We start from the raw sequence: 17,043 nt of genomic DNA on the forward strand, positions 1-17,043 counted from the left end.
TTGTGATGTCCCAAGTGTGTTTTGGCACACGTTGCCTCTGCCTAGAGCCATATAACAGCCTCTCCCTTCCCCTTGCTATCTTCATCTGGCCAAAGCCTACTTATCCTCCAGAGTTCAACTCAAGCATCCCTTTTCAATGAATCCTGCTCCAGAGACTGGGTTAGGTGCTATATATCAGAAAGGCATTCAGCTCTAAAAGAAAACCCTCAGGGTCTTAAACACATAGGGTGTGTTTTTGTGGTGTTCTCACATAAGAAGTCCAAAGATAGGCAGTCCAAGGCAGGTACAGGTCCTCAAAGACCTAGGCTCTGCCTATCTTTCCACTCTCCCTTCTTAGTATGTTGGCTTATCACTTTATGTGGCTGCTACAGCTTTGGACATTGTCCATATTCAAGAAAGGAAAAAAAGAAAGTGGGTAGAAATAGGTATGTCTGAACATTTTATTAGGAAAGCAAAAACTTTCCCTTCTCACTAGCCACAGATGAATCTTATGACTACCCCTTAGCCACAAGGGAGCCTGGGAAATCGGGACATAGGATTGTCATAGTTTACATAGACCATTATGGCCCCAAACAAAACCTGGGTTTTATTAGCATGGAAGATGGGGAGTGATACTGGGAAAGCAACTGACAACTGCTCGTCCCTATAGTAGTATTATCATACTGCAGCATCCCTCATTAGATTGTAAGCTCCATGTGTGCAGAGATTGTGCTTGTTCTTCTTTGTATCCCTGGTGCCTTACACTATACCTGACACATGGCAGTTGCTCAATAAATGCCAATTAAGCAAAACAACAAGTGAAAATATATATGTATTTAGCACATATATTTTGAGTTAATTTTTTTTTAATTAATTAATTAATTTTTGGCTGTGTTGGGTCTTCGTTTCTGTTCGAGGGCTTTCTCTAGTTGCGGCAAGTGGGGGCCACTCTTCATCGCGGTGCGCGGGCCTCTCGCTATCGCGGCCTCTCTTGTTGCGGAGCATAGGCTCCAGACGCGCAGGCCCAGTAGTTGTGGCTCATGGGCCCAGTTGCTCCGCAGCATGTGGGATCTTCCCAGACCAGGGCTCGAACCCGTGTCCCCTGCATTGGCAGGCGGATTCTCAACCACTGCACCACCAGGGAAGCCCTTGAGTTAATTTTTTAAAGTCTATATATAGCAATTCATTTGCTATTTAATAATATGGATCTGTTGTCTCAACAAAATAATCGAATGTAGACCCAGTTGTCAGTCAGGATACAATTTCTTAGAGACACTGTCACTCCAGGATTCAGCTCAAGCCCAGATCATAAAATTCTGGTTGAACTGTCAGTCACTCTTTCAGCTGGAATCCCACGTGGGAGGAGACTGCCCAGGCCCTCCCAGGTTAGTTCATCTATCTCTCTGGTCCCCCATTCAGCCTTGCAAAGAGACTTTGCATGAGGAGGCCTGGAATCTGCTTCATGGAAATAGGCAACACGAACACTAAGTCTGATCCCTCCATTCCTCCTTCCAATAATGTGATCACATTTTCTGGCAGAACTTTTTTTTTTTAACGCAGACTGGTCATGCCCCACCCCCCTAGACTTTATATTTCTCCTGTGAATGGCACCACTGTCCATGCAGCCCTCCAAGCCAGAAACCTGGAAGTCCTCAAGGCTGCCTGCCTCCTTCTTTATTACATCCTGCCCATTTATCTCTGAATTGCTCTTAGAACTGCTTACTTGTCTCTGTCTCTGCCACTTCTGAAGATAAGGCCCTTATCGTCTTCTCTCCTTGTGGATTGGTCAGGTCCTTCTGATTGGTTTCCCTGCTTCTAGTCTTAACATTCTTAAAAGCCATCTTCACATTTCTCTTGGAGAGATCTTTATAAATTGTATATTCAGCCATGTCATTGGCCTGTATAAAAATCTCCTACTGTCTTCCTCTATAAACTGCCCCATCTACCACTTCAGCTTCATCTCTCACCCGCTTTGCCTCCTACTTTATATAACTACAACAGAAATCACTTGGATTTCCTTTTTCATACTCTGCCATTTCTCACTCCCATAGCTTTGTTCATAGGGTTGCCTCTGCCTGGAATGCCCTTCTCCACCCACCTCTCCTCCTTTGCTGGTTAACTCTTACTCGTTCTTTAACACTCACCTGATTTGAGAAGGCTTCCCTGACTGCTCCTCTCTCTTCCCTACCATAACTGAGTTAGGTGCCCTTCATCCTGTGTATACCGCATTGTCTAATAATTGCCCAGTGTGTCTGCTCTACTGGATGCCAGTGTGCACTCCCCGAGGGCAGGGGCACTCATGATCCCTCTTTGTGTCCTCAGTGCCTGGCACAGAGTAAGGAACTATCTCATTTCTGTTGACTGGCTAAATGGAGGAGTAAGAAGGAAAAAAGGTGGCTTTCAGACATATCAAATAGGCTGAAATGTTATTAGGATAACTCTGATTTTTAAATAGGCATAGTGTTTTTATATCAATATTTCTATTCCCATATGCCTGTCTACTTTTATCATGTATGCTATGAATGCTGTGTTATATTCCTGATAAAGATGTATTCTGCATTTGGTTTTTAGGTTAAAGCCATTCACATCCACTCTGATATGTTCTCAGTTCAAAATGGCTTGCTGACACCAACACTAAAGGCTAAGAGACCTGAGCTGAGAGAGTACTTCAAAAAACAAATAGAAGAGCTTTACTCAATCTCCATGTGAAGTTCAAGGGAAGTTCTTCTCAGTATAATGGACAATGTAGCAATATTATAGTTATTTTTTGAAAGTAACGTGTCAGAATGATGCAGCTGAAAATGAAAAGCACGTGACCTTATGACTGAGCCTCTTCCTGTCCCAAGAGGTCTTTAACAATATTTTCTCTCTCATCACCGAGTACACTTTATTTTTATTACAATGATATTGTAGTAAGCTGCTAAAAATACCACAAATGGCATTGTAAAAATGAAGACTTTTCTCAAGAACTGTGTACCACTAAAAGTAATATATTCTCAGTGTTCACAGAACTTCTATTAAACATAAAGGAAAAACATAACTGATATATTGTACTTAATTATTTGTGCAATAGTAACCAGGTACAGCAAATATCTAGGCAATGTGGACTACCTCATTCAATAACTGATGGTCAAAATCACAATTAAATCAGACTTAAAAAATTAAAACTAATACAGAATCATTCTGAAACAAAACATGATAGCTCACATTCTACATAACTTCAGATTCTTTAAACATAACAATCCTCATTGACGTGAAAAAATTCTCTCCAATTTTTACTTTTATTTATGAAGAATGCAAATTCAAGTATTCTTAAAACAAATGTATTTACATAACATTTTACAAAGATCTTTCAATACATTTTCGTATTTATTAAGCTCATTCAAATATTAAGGAGCTACCTAGAAAAAATGTAATGTACAACTACTTCAGGGATAGTATGTGTATATTCATGGATGTCTTACCACATGAATTATAAAAGATGTCTGTTTGACTCTGCAATGAATGGACCTTTAGGGAAGACTTGGGAGAAGAAACCCAGAATTATTGCTCAGGGTGGGCAGCAATTAATGTACTGATGTTCCTTGCTGGGTTCTTCCAGTCTTACCATTCTCAATTTGTCCATGCCAGGCCTGGGAAACCCATATGGCAATAATTCTGAACAGCTTCACTTTCTTCCAGTAAGAGATTATCAAGGCAGAATGTGGGGGGGGGGGATGTTATTTCCAAATGAAATAATTTTTCAACGACATAAGTTTGAAGAACCTCTTCAAAATACCCCTAGAAAACTATTAACGTCCATCATAGATAAATATCTCCTTGGGAAATAATTTCATGCATAGAATCTCTAAACCCTTCTAAGCTTACCCATGAAAACCTCCTTTCTTGGCATTACGTGTTTAAATACTTCTTGCACCTGGGTGCCAACAATGTCATATAATTAAAGCCCAGCATGGACAGCAATTAAGTTCCAAGCTACAGACTGCATCTACAGAAGAAACTGTCCCTAGGAAAGTGTTTTCTTCTGTAGAGACAGGACTCTGAAAGCAGAGATGGGGGCAGTATTCACAGTCCAGAAGCTCCTTTCCCCTGGAGCAAATCCAAACTGTCAATAAATGCTGTCGGTTAGAAACTGCATAATCACACAGGCTTACTAGATGAATCTACACCAGTGATTATACACTTATATTTCAGTCTTCACAAAAGTGGACGACCACAGCTTCATTTGATGTATTTATCCAATCTTTTACATATTCCTTTGCTGGATTCTCTCTGCAGTCCCACTACTTGCACTTATAGATTTGACTTTTAGTAGATGACCTAGTTCTGTGCACATTAATTTTTAAAGGCATTTCTAAATAAACAAATACTAAAAATGTCCAAGGCCACATCTATTATACATAGCATTAATTTTTTTATATTTAATATATATTTGACTAATTAAAAGAGAAAATCATTACCTGAATTGGATATTCGTACTATTTTAAAGGCAAGTAGCTTCACATCTTGAGGAAAATGAACCTCTTTCCCATTGTCCTTCCGCTCAACTAAATTTCATATTTGTCTTTGTTTCCAAAGGATTTTAGACAATGAAATTATAAGCAAATAATTTAAAATTTATTTTGATTACATTTATACCTAATAATAGTTAGAGATAATTGATTATGGATAAGTTAAGATTTCTTCTCTTTCTCACTTTAAAGATCTTATGTTTCTATTCGCCTTCCTGATCCGTGTGAAAATCATCACACTTGGGCATATAAATAGGTTCTGGCAGATGTGCTGAGAAAAGTAAACAGTGGGCCCTAAATATATTGCATGTACATTTATTTTTTCCTCTGTTTAACTCTACTGAATTTTTTAATAAAGGAGAAATGTAACAATATGTGTTACGGAAAAAAATCCTTGCTTCAGATTTCCCAACTTTATTTTGAGGAGGAAAAGTTTGTATTTCTCTTTAACCAATGTAGAAAAAGGCTATATACTTAAGACATTTACATTCATAGTGGACATCAGATCCGATTTAAGTCTAGAGGTATAACGGAGATCAATTACTTAACATAAACATGTTCTTAAATGTTTGGCCTTTTATCTGTCATTTAAACGTGTTAGTAATTCTTACATTTTACAAACTAATCTTTTTGTCTATAAAGATATAAAATAGAGTATACACCAATTTTTTTTTCCTTTTGCCATAAAAGACATCTTTGTATTGTGATTCTCCTCCAGTTGAGAGAGGAAACTGACCAGGTATGTGCAGGCCTAGCTTCACATATTAGGAACTCACGAACTCAGGAGTCTAAGGAATAAACATACCTAGTCTCCCTCACATGAGCAAGTCAACCTTTCGTTCTAAATTTAGGTAAAACTGTGCAGCATGAGAAAAAATAGGATTTTTCATTGCAATTTTTATAGTCAGGTAATGTTTTAGCAACTTGAAGTCAGCACTTAATTTGATTATATTACCCATCAAAGAACCTCTGATCTTTTATTTTTCTGCAGTAAAGGGAATGAATTATTCTTTAGTTTCCAAATGTATAAAGCACAAATGTGATATAGTTACTTAGAATACAAAATACTATGAAATGAATGTAAAGAATAGAAAAATGTATTTTTGCATGAAAACAGACCACTTACAAACTTGCTTCATATCTCAGGAAAAAAAGAATGAAAAATCATATATAAAATTGATAAACTATATGAGCTAAGTTGCTGTATTTTCTTGCCTATTTCTATTTTAAGGAAGAATATACATGGAAAGAAAAAATGATCCTGGTAGTCTGAATTTTCTCTCAAGTATGCTACACAGTCCTTTCTGTGAATCTACAGTTAACTGCAGTAAGAATGGAATTAGCATTCAAGTGAGGACAAAGCCCTAATGAGAAACTCTTCAGTTAGAACACATGAATGGTTATAACCCAGAGGCAATAGATATATATACTACCTGGAACACAAGCATTTCTAAACTTGGTCCCAAACAAAAGGTTTTCATGAGGTGACAGTGGCTTTTAAACATTCATTTGACTGATTATTTTTATTTTCCTTGTTAAGTCATTGCAAAAATTGCATGGAGGGCAATGGATATTTTTTCAAGAACTGCTTATTCTACTTTCAATTTTTAAAAATTGAGATTAAAAAATTACCTTTTAAATATGCATAAAAGTATTTTAACTGTAATTATATTTTTAGTTGCTTTGTTATAGTAGCATGCATATCAAATATAAAATGCATTTATGAAAACATTTGTAAAAAATAAAGATTTTTTGTTTCTCAAAGTTGCTTATAATTACTATTTTATAATATTTGTTTAGCATAACCCCCTGATGTTAGTATATTTGGTGATCATAGATCATAGTGCTTATGGTAAACACTGTATCAAGCTATATCACTAGTCAGCATACTCTACGTCCTCTATAAGGGTCCCCAAACTCTAAAGACTTATGGCCCCCCCAGAGAAGCTATCCTTTTCCTTGCACATATGCTATTACCAAATGTGTCCTGGATTTACTTCATTTTTATATTTTTAAAAGAACAAAAAATTGTATTCAAATTTTCCATCATGATGGTCCTTAAACAGTATTTCCATAATGTCTTTTACCCATACACAGTGGTACACTTTCTTAACATTGTACATTCTGCCATGTCTAAATTATGCAGATTCTGCCATATATTTGCTACCATCTACTCCTCTCTATTTTCACAGCTTTTAGTGTAGTTGGGGCCACTCTCGTCTCTTGTCTGGAATATTACACTGCTTTTAAAATTAGTCTTCCTGTTTCCACCCCAGCTTCCTAAAATTTCACCATCCACATTTCAGTCAGGGGGATCTTTCTAAATTGAAAATCTGGTCTTGCCACTCTCCTGCTTAATACTCCACAGTTTCTAGGATAAAGTTCAGACTCCCTGGTTCAGCACACAAGGCCCAGCATCTCTTCTCCGGCCCTTCCTCCATAGAGTCTTGGCTCCAATCATACCAACTACTTTTTGCAGTGCCCTAAAAGCATCATGCTTTTAGGTCCCCTTTTCATAGAATACCCTTTCCTTTAATCGCCCTAATTCCTATCATTCATATCTTAAAACTCAGTTCAACTATGCTTTTCTCTAAGAAGCTTCCCACATGATTGCATGGTTGATTGTCCCTTTGCCCCACTCTCACTAAGACTGTGAGTTGCCTGGGGTTGCAGAAGGTCTGGCCCATAGTGGATGCTCAAGAAATGTCTATTGAATGAAAATCCCCTTGGCCCTTTTACATATGTTGCATAGCATTAAGACTGCAATACCTAAAGATACTTTTCATCTATCACTGTTATTTTTTTTCCAATCCTGTCAACTAAGCAAAAATAAGCCGATTTTCAGTTGGACCCTAAAGCCTATGGATGGTACCACAAATGAAGCCTCTTGGGGGTGGGGGAGTCACTCGTTAAGAAAACGGTATTCAGAAAGATTTCCTCTGGGCTCCAGGGAATCCTAAACCCATGAACTGGCTGTTTTCCCAAAAGCTTTCTTCAGAAATCTCTTAAAAATTTGGATTTTCTTTTCCCATGGAAGTTAGCATCTCCATGACTGTTCCAATCTAGTCAAAACCATCACACGACTGAACTGAAACATTGAAAGCAGAATTCTGAGTGTAGATATGGAAGCAATACAACAGGGAAATGGAAGATGTTCAATTTAACACTCATGGCTGAATGCTTGCACTGGCATTTGTGTATTTGAGGACGGAGTGGAGGGAGACAGATGATTGAGTTGAGATATCTCTGCCCTACCTCACCCTTTTGTAGGGGACACATTTCATTCCCCTTTTATAGGCTGGGTATGTGAAACTTTAAATTGCAAGTCTGTATGTAGTCCCTTCCCCTCCCCTTGCTACTTAGGGCCTCGAGCTCTTTTCCTTGTTCCCCCCATCCCTTTCCCAGCCATGTGTTAGGAGGAATGGGAGCATGGCAAGCACACTAGCCAAATGTCAGGAGATCCATGCCACGTAGGTCAACCACCTGTCATAAGGAGCCTCCTACATTGTGGTTTGCTCAGCTTCGAATTGAGGGGACAGCAAGATCATCTCTAAGGACTCTTTTGGCTCAAGAAATCACACCAAAGGTTATTTCCAGTTTTGAAACCCTAGGCATTAACTACCATAGACCTTTACTTGATGGCACTTCAGTGAATGTAATTCAGTATAGAGACAGTTCTAGAGAATAGGGCCACCAAAGGGCAGATCAACTTTTGCTTTAAGCTGTTTTGCTTTTTCAATGTTTCTTCCATTTCTAAGTCTAGGGCATCCCAGGATCTATACCTCCCAAAGGTCATTTAAGAACTCCAAGTTTTTTTTTCACAACATTCTCCAAAGGGCGAGAAGGGAGCCTGGAGACCTGGCTTGTAAACTAGAGACTGCCTGTCAGCATATTATGGATGTGACTAAAGAGAAGATGTTGAAATATGATAATTGCTTTATACTGCAACAAAATTGTGAGATCCTTGATTGAAGAACCATTTCTAATTCACTTCTGTATCCCCAGGACTTACCACAATGCCTAACACAGAGTAAGGTGCTAAGTAAGTAGTGATTCAGTGACTCAAAGCACTATATCTAATCAGGTAAGAATGCCTACCCTCTGTTCTTTACAAAGTTAAGTTTAATGATTAATTAGTGATTAAGTTTTAATTATTAATAAATGACTTTCTATGAGCAGATTTTGAATAAAAAATTCAGTGATTTTATTATGAAAATATTGTGGCTATATGTGTGCTATATTTACACACAATATTGGAGCATCACAGAAAAAGTCTTTGTGTTTTTCTAATTTCATCTGTACAAACAGCATTTTTTAATGTTGTGAAATGACATTTTTTAAAATAAGAAGATGGTTATGATATGCACAATATGTTTATCAGATGCAGCCAGATGGTTCAACCTGGGTGTATGGAGAGAATGAATGGTCATTCCTATGTTACTCCCTTTGGGCAGAGCAAAAGAGCTGAGCCTCAGGGCAGGAGGGCATCCCTTGTGGAACTCACTACCTTAACCACAAGGCTGCCCAGAGATGTCCAGGAGGTAGCTTCTAGGCAGGGGCTAAGGGATTCTGCTTGTCCCTGAGAAGAAACCTCCTGGAACCTAAGCTCTTCTAATGCCTGGTTAGACTCTCAAGTACCATGCCCCGCCCCCGCCCCGAGTAAATTGGCGGCCCCACGGACTGAAGTTGATTGCTCAGGACACTCCCCGTCACCATAACGTGCTTTCATTCCTCTCTGACCTTCCTGCACTGAGTCAAGCTGACCCCCAGCTAGACTCCATGTGCTTAGAGACTTAAAAATCCATTACCATGGCCTTCTTGGTAACGTTGCTAAGGAGAGCGGCCCACAGGCATCAGTACCAGGTGTTGGGCCCATCAGACTAATGAGAAAATGAAAAGCAAAAGAACAACCTCCTGGACGAGGAAAAGTCTTTTTCCATTAATTTTCCCTTCAACACGAGGCGAGGGAGGTCCAGGCCCCCCGTCCACCACCAAGTTCCCTGGCGCTGCGCCTCCAGGAGGGCGGGGCGCCGCCACTTCACTGTGTCTTCCCAGAAGCCACCGCGCGACTCCTCGGAGATAAAAAGGCGGGAGTGAGGCGGTTTCTAGACCAGCGTGGGGGTCGGCGCTGTGGGCTTGTTGTTTTCTTCTCACCTCTTTCATTCCTCTCGGGCTGCCCCGCCGGCCAGGCCTGGACGCTGGTTCCCTCCGGCGTAGCTCGGTTCCTCAGGAAGAAGACGAGACAGGCCATCGAGGGCCAAGAGCCCTCCGAGGCCTGGCGGTGGGGTGGCAATGTGGTCACTAGGGGTCTATACCCGCAAAAAGCGGGCTGGCCATAGGCTCAACCTAACCCCAACGCCAGATCTAGGTGCCCTGGCTAAGGCGGAGGACCTGTCAGGGCCCGGCCGGAAGCTCTCTGCCCACTGTAAGCGCCGCGGGGCTGGCCTACGGAGTGGGACGCGGGGTGGGCTGGGCCTCAGCCCCAGGGAGCTCCGAGGCCCGCGGGCAGGCCTCCAAGGCTTTTGCCCTGAAGCGTGTCACCCTCTCTTAGGCCTGAAAAGAAGTGGCAAAACGCGCGGTTTGCAGAGAATCACGGAGAAATCAGAGCGGAGTCGGCTGGGAGGTAGCAGCTCTGGGCCACGGAGGTGCGTATCCACGAGTAACAGCCCCATGCCTCTGGCCACCTCAAAATTTCAATCCTGATTTTCTCCTAATAGCCTCTCATTCTAAGAGTCAGTGAAGAAAATAGTGTGTTCTGATTTCACTGTTCTCCAAACACAGAGCCAGAAATTTGACTTAGGAAAGAGATATAGTAAAAAAAAAAAAAAAAAAAAAAAAGGAAGTTTTACCAAGTTGCCTAAAAGCAAGTGAGAGAAAACCTCCGGGAAAGCATTCGTGGCATCAATTGGTTATTGATACAATTCACCTGCTGTGTTCCTTACTTCTTGTTAATTATGTCCCCACAGAGCTTTTCAGATTATAACAGTGTGAATAGTGATCAGGGACGTGGAGAGCCAAGTCCAGACGGTGCAAACTAATTGTGTTGTTTGTTTGTTAGCACTCAGTTAAGAGGTACAGGAGAGAAAAGCCTGCATGAAAATAGCACTAGTGAAGAAGCCCAGGATGAGAAGATTGCTCCATTGAGTGTATGTATGTTTCTCCTATGGTCCTTGGATAAGCTTAAGGTAGAGACCAGTGGTACCTGATGTACCTCCGGATGAAAGTATAATATGGTCTTTGTTCTATAGAGACTACATAGCTTTCTAGTGTTTTTATAAACATTGATGCTGTATCTTCAGACAGGGCCTTGAATTAATGATTCTGGTAGACTCATAGCCATGCATTTTTGTTTTTTCTTTCCTTTGACAAAAATTTAAGAAATATTCATTACCGGCTAATTTTCTGTGTGACAGATATAAAGTGTTTCTTAGTAATTCTCTAATGTTTGGTAGCACTTAAACATTTCAAAGCCATTTTCATGTTTCCTCATCTGACTTTGCATTAACAGTTAGAAACAGAGGATTCATCATCATTAGAATATTATATAACTTCCTGATCTACTGTATTTAATGTGGATTCTGTACAGTATTTTAAAGATGTGTAGCAGTAGTTTGGAGAAACTCAGATTTTAAAAATTGCTTGTGACTCATCTGACATTAGCATTAAATTGGATAGTCACAATCCAGCATTTTGGCTTGCATATTTCTCTTTGACATGTTTTTTGGGGGAGGGCAGTTTTAATAAAAGGCATTTTTTTTTAAGTTTTTGTTTTTTTGTTTTTTGTTTTGTTTTTAAAATTTTATTTATTTATGGCTGTGTTGGGTCTTCGTTTCTGTTCGAGGGCTTTCTCTAGTTGTGGCAAGTGGGGGCCACTCTTCATCGTGGTGCGCGGGCCTCTCACCATCGCGGCCTCTCGTTGCGGAGCACAGGCTCCAGACGCGCAGGCTCAGTAGTTGTGGCTCATGGGCCCAGTTGCTCCGCGGCATGTGGGATCTTCCCAGACCAGGGCTCGAACCCGTGTCCCCTGCATTGGCAGGCAGATTCTCAACCACTGCGCCACCAGGGAAGCCCTAAAGGCATTTTTTTTAAAAAGGCTTTTCCCGAGATTTTAACAGTGTTGTGTCCCTAATAGATTATTCAGACTATGCAAAAAAACGTTTAAGCAGTTTCTTTTAAGTTTTGTATTTTTCCTTCCATTCCTTTTTTTTTTTTTAAAGCCAGAAATACTTTTTTTTAAAATTAATTAATTAATTAATTTATTTATTTATTTATCTATGGCTGTGTTGGGTCTTCATTTCTCTGCGAGGCCTTTCTCTAGTTGCGGCAAGTGGGGGCCACTCTTCTCTTCATCGCGGTGGGCGGGCCTCTCATTATCGCGGCCTCTCTTGTTGCGGAGCACAGGCTCCAGACGCGCAGGCTCAGTAATTGTGGCTCACGGGCCTAGTTGCTCCGCGGCATGTGGGATCCTCCCAGACCAGGGCTCGAACCCGTGTCCCCTGCATTGGCAGGCAGATTCTCAACCACTGCGCCACCAGGGAAGCCCCCCATTCCTTTTTTTCTGTGCCTTTAAAAAATTTTTTTACAAATTATCTTATTGTGTAAATTCCTCTAACATTAAGTAATCTTCAAAAATATGGTTTTTAGTGTCTGCATAGTGCTTTGTCTTATACATAGGTATACTGTAATTTGTATAACTATTTTTCTGTGGTTGGGGGATTGAGATTGTTTCTAAGGTTTTGCTGTTTTAGATATCAGTAGATATTCTAGCACAGAAATTTTTTGTGTGTACCTCAGATTGTTATCCTAAGACAAATACGTTGCAGTGGGTCAAGGGTTGGATTATATTTAAAGTTTTGATTCATGTTGGCCAGTTGGCACCATCTTATCTGAAACTTAAAATATCTATCTATCTACCTATCGATAGGTAGATAGATATTTGATAGATGAAAAGTAGCATGTTGTTTTACTTTCCATTTCTTTGAATGCTAGTAAAGTTGATATTTTTTCTCATTTTATTGGCCATTTGTGTGATTTTTTGGTGAAATACTTATTCATTATATATTGAAGATAGTTGTACTTTTACACACACATGTTACAAATATTTCCACATTTGTTTGCCTTTAATTTTATTTTTGGTATTTTAGACTTATTTATCCATCATTTTCTTTTGATTTATTTTGCTTTCATATTTAGAGGGAAAAAATTCTTTCCTACTTAGGGTATCAGAAAATATTCATCTTCATTTTCTAGTTGCTGGTTTATCCCACAATAGTTAGTTGACTAGTATATTGTTGACTCCCTAGATATGTCCATAATATTATATTTTAAGATTTAATATTAAATATCAAACTACATCTGTATCAATAAGCTGAAAGAATGTATTACATATGAAACTGATATACAAAGTTGATATTAGTTTTGCATTTTCAAAATAACCAAATCAATGTGTTATAATATTATAATATAAAAATATTCCATCTCATAATTTGTGTTATATCTTTAATTCTTATTTCATATAGGAGTCAGTGACAGATGACCTCCAGGTTGATAGTAGTTTATCAAATAGTGAACGAGTATCAGGTAAGACTGGCAATGTGAACTTCTTCAACTTGCTTTCTTACAAACATAAGCATCCATTTGTATCTCTGCCTTATCTTCCCATCTCAGTGGAAGAGATGTCTTTCTCCTGGTCCAAGTTGAATCCTTCGGCCTGTGCTGTAGACTTCATCCTCAAAGCCTTCAAGCACACACCAGTAAATTATAATTGCGATAAGTGCTACAAAAGTGAGGTTAACTTGAGTGTAACTGAATTTAGTTGAAGAGATTAGGGAAAACTTCCATGAGGGAATGGCAATTTAATTGAGATCTGAAGAAAAGAGCTTAACTATAAAGAGAGGTGAATAAAGAGAAATCCAGGCAGAGGGAACAGCATGTGCAAAGACCCTAACGTGGGACTGAGCATTTTGTGTTCAGTGAACTGAAGGAAGGCCAGTGTGGCTAAAGTAGAGACGAGGAAGTGTGATAATAAGACAAGGTTGGACAGACTGAGGCTTTGCATAGCCTTATAGGCCATGCCAAAGATACTGATGTTTACTTTTGGAGCAGCAGAAGCCGCTGAAGTTTTTTAAATAGGGAATGATATGAACGTATTAGCTACAGTAATGAAAAAAGTAGGAGTAGATGTAAATAGACCAGTTGGGAGGCTATTGCAGTAGTTAAGGGGAGGAATGATGGCTCTTTGTACTATGGGATGACATTGGAAATGGAAGGAAGTGGGCGTATCTTATGGCTGTTGTAGGAAATGAAATTGACAGAATTTGGCAAATGAAGAGTGAAGAAGATGGAGGTATCAAAGATGACACGTGTTTCTGGCTTGCATAACTGAGTATAAGGTGGTAGCATTCACTGAAAAAACCTTGTTTGAGGGAAAGATCATAAATTCTCTTTTTAATATATTAAGTTATGGGTGTGTTTAAGATAGACATCTTAGTAGTAGTAATGTCAAATAGGCAGTTGGATATGGAGGGCTACTGATAGAAGTTTGGTGTAATTGAAGTTATTTTTGAAAACAAGAAAGGATGCCATTACCACACCAGAAATACTGAGGAATTCTTAAAAACAGATGAGATCCGGCTGATGAATATATGAAGAGCAGAGAAAAACCACTGCAGAGGTAAGAATAGCTCTGGAGATACACTTAACTCAAAACACTTGGTCAATAAACGCAAAACACTGTAATAGATGGGACCCTGAAGGAGTTGTCAAGGTGGTGGATTAAGCACTACATTCTGGCACTGTATGACCTGTCTCCCTTCTCATCCCCTTCTTACATTGGAAACACTGGCAGCTCCCAGTGCCTGCTGCCAGGTCAAAACCCTAGGAATTACTGCCAAGCAAAGTGAACTAAGTCTTCACTTTGGCTCCTTAGGGTCAATGTTGGAGCTGGAGTGAGAAGCAGAAGGGAGTCTGAAGTAACTCCAGATTGCCACACAGAGAGCAGAGGGGCAAAAAAGTTAAAAATATAGATTATGCTTATGGTTGTTAAGCCCAGGAAAAAGATACATTATGGCTCTCTGAAGTGGGAATTCTGATATAAGAGACTTCCAATGTGGATACTAGCCAAATAGGGCAGTGTCCCCATGTAACCTACAATACCTGGAAAATACAGGAGGACATCCCCACCTAGACCGTAAGTTCCAAGAATGTCTCATCACTCTTCTAAAATCTCCAGAGGTAGGTTGTTGTTTCAGAATTTATACTCTGTGCCATACAAACAGATTCTCAAATAGAGATATGAACAGACAATCAGAAACAGTCAAATCTTTGAAGAAAATCAGTGCCATGGAAGAGAGGCCACAAATGCAACAAACAAAAGAATTAACACCTGAGGGAAATGGCAGAAAACTTTAAATATCTCTTTAGAGACAAGAGGCTGTTGAATCCATAATATAACAGGCTGCTATAAAAAAAAATTTTAGTCCCTGGAAACTAAAAATATCATCAAATTTTAGAACAATAAATTAACCTAATATTGAGATGTATTCAGCTGAAGATTAAATTAGCTAGCTAGAAAATAGAATAGAGGAATTTTCTTAAAATATAGTGCAAAAGAACATGGGAGGTACTCAGCAAATGCTTTTCCCTCCTTCTTCTCCCCTCTTTGTCTGGTTAACTTCTGCTAGTTCTTCAAAAATAGATTCAGTTGCTGTCTCTACTGGGAAGCCTCTCCTGACTGCTGTTCTCTCTTTTTAGATGAGTTGTTCTATCCTGGTAATTCTATGGCACTGCCATAGGACTCAGGACAGCAGTATAATTGTTTTTGTTCCTCTAGGCCCTAAAGCTATTGAAAATAAGCACTACCTTTTATCTTCCTATTCCACTCTTGGGACATAAAATAGTTTGAAATGCTTGTTGAATGAGTTTTCTACTCCATTTAGAGGAAATAAACAATTTTACCATAATCAGTATTTTTTAAAATTGTAGTTTAAATATATGATAAATGTCCTTGGTTACTAGCTTTATCAAATTGACGTGTGAAAGGTATGCGGAAATAGAAAATAGACTGTCTCTAATTAACAAACTAGTTGTATTCTGAGTTCATTTGTTGATTGATATTTGAGACCTAGAATACTTTATACTATAATAAAATATAAATGGTTAGGTTTTGAGCAGCCCACAGAATTCTATTTAACATATAATTAATTGTTTTAATTCTGTCTTGGAATCTAGTAATTTTGCAATATGATTAAAATTAACTCAGGATTTCATATTTAATATGGAGGATTGAACATATACGTTTACCTCTCCCTTCTGAAACCTCACTAAAATACCAATAAAGGCATTAAAAAAGGCATGAATCCACAACATAGAGAAAAAGAGACCTCAGCTGACAAGAGATAATCAGCAAAAGTTTGGAATCTGCAAGGTAGATGAATAAATTATAATAGGCCTAACAGACAGACAAAAAAAAAAAGGCTGAAACCTAGATACCTAGAACAAACCAAGAAGCAAACTGAGGCAGGCTGAAGTTTCAGAAATTAGAGGCATCACATACTCCTGAAGGAATAGGTAGAGTTAATGTTGAAAATAAGATTTTTGGAAATCTTTAAAAGTAGCAATTAGATGCTGTGATCCCTTCCCCAACACTATGTAGCCAGGCAGCTACTCTTTTTCCCACCATGGCAGTCCAGAGACATTGAAGCAAAGGGTCTGGACACAGGGATGCTCAGTACTGCTGAGGGCAGGGGTGCTGTATTGAAAACTAGCAGTGGGAGGTGGTGGGAGGAGGAGGGAAGGGAATTAACTAAAGTCTGTTTACTTACCCCAGACTCCTTACCCCACTCAGGAAAATACACCCCATTTAAGGGACTGGAGGATTCCTCTTTTGGAAAAGACCTATTTTCTGGCAGTAATGACCTGGTCCGTGTCCAAATACCCTTCAGTAAAGCCCACTACTTCCTAAACCCCACTTATGAATCCAGAGTTTCCAACTGCTATTTAGTTGCCTCATTCTTTTTTTTTTTTTTTAAATATTTATTTATTTATTTTTGGCTGCATTGGGTCTTTGTGGCTGCGCACGGGCTTTCTCTAGTTGGCGGCGAGCAGGGGCTACTTTTCCTTGCGGTGCGCGAGCTTCTCATTCTGGTAGCTTCTCGTTGCGGAGCACTGGCTCTAGGCATGTGGGCTTCAGTAGTTGTGGCATGCAGGCTCAGTTGTTGTGGCTCGCAGGCTCTAGAGCGCAGGCTCAGTAGTTGTGGCGCACAGGCTTAATTACTACGCGGCATGTGGGACCTTCCCGGACCAGGGCTCAAACGCATGTCCCCTGCATTGGCAGGCAGATTCTTAACCACTGTGCCACCAGGGGAGTCCTAGTGCCTCATTCTTAAACATTCAAGAATTACCAGGCATTTAAAGAAAATATTTAAAATAAAAGTTAGATACCAAATAAAAAGAAACTTGAAGGACACAGACAATGCAAAGAAAAAAACTTCTAAGCCATATTTTCATTATTATCCTCAGGATGATGAAAAAGTGTGTCCATGAAACAAGTGCA

General features: G+C 39.4%; 2 protein-coding genes across 8 annotated transcripts in view; both read left to right on the plus strand.

Moving 5' to 3' along the window:
- ACSL6 (acyl-CoA synthetase long chain family member 6) overlaps positions 1 to 3,019 on the plus strand; it is a 64,083-nt gene extending 61,064 nt beyond the window's left edge. For all 7 annotated transcript variants that reach the window (XM_082457858.1, XM_082457857.1, XM_082457856.1 and 4 more), the window contains one exon: positions 2,551 to 3,019. In XM_082457858.1, the coding sequence (XP_082313984.1) occupies positions 2,551 to 2,688 (138 nt within the window). In that variant the 3' untranslated portion in view covers positions 2,689 to 3,019. The remainder of the gene's footprint in view (positions 1 to 2,550) is intronic.
- A 133-nt stretch (positions 3,020 to 3,152) lies between these two features.
- Positions 3,153 to 17,043, plus strand: part of MEIKIN (meiotic kinetochore factor) — a 158,659-nt gene continuing 144,768 nt past the window's right edge. Inside the window, exons 1-3 of the mRNA XM_082457962.1 lie at positions 3,153 to 10,135; positions 10,549 to 10,636; positions 13,010 to 13,084. Coding sequence (XP_082314088.1) covers positions 9,783 to 10,135; positions 10,549 to 10,636; positions 13,010 to 13,084 — 516 coding nt within the window. The 5' untranslated portion in view covers positions 3,153 to 9,782. The remainder of the gene's footprint in view (positions 10,136 to 10,548; positions 10,637 to 13,009; positions 13,085 to 17,043) is intronic.

Source organism: Balaenoptera physalus (genome assembly GCF_965194825.1).
Source record: "Balaenoptera physalus genome assembly, chromosome: 3".
NCBI lineage: Eukaryota > Metazoa > Chordata > Mammalia > Artiodactyla > Balaenopteridae > Balaenoptera > Balaenoptera physalus.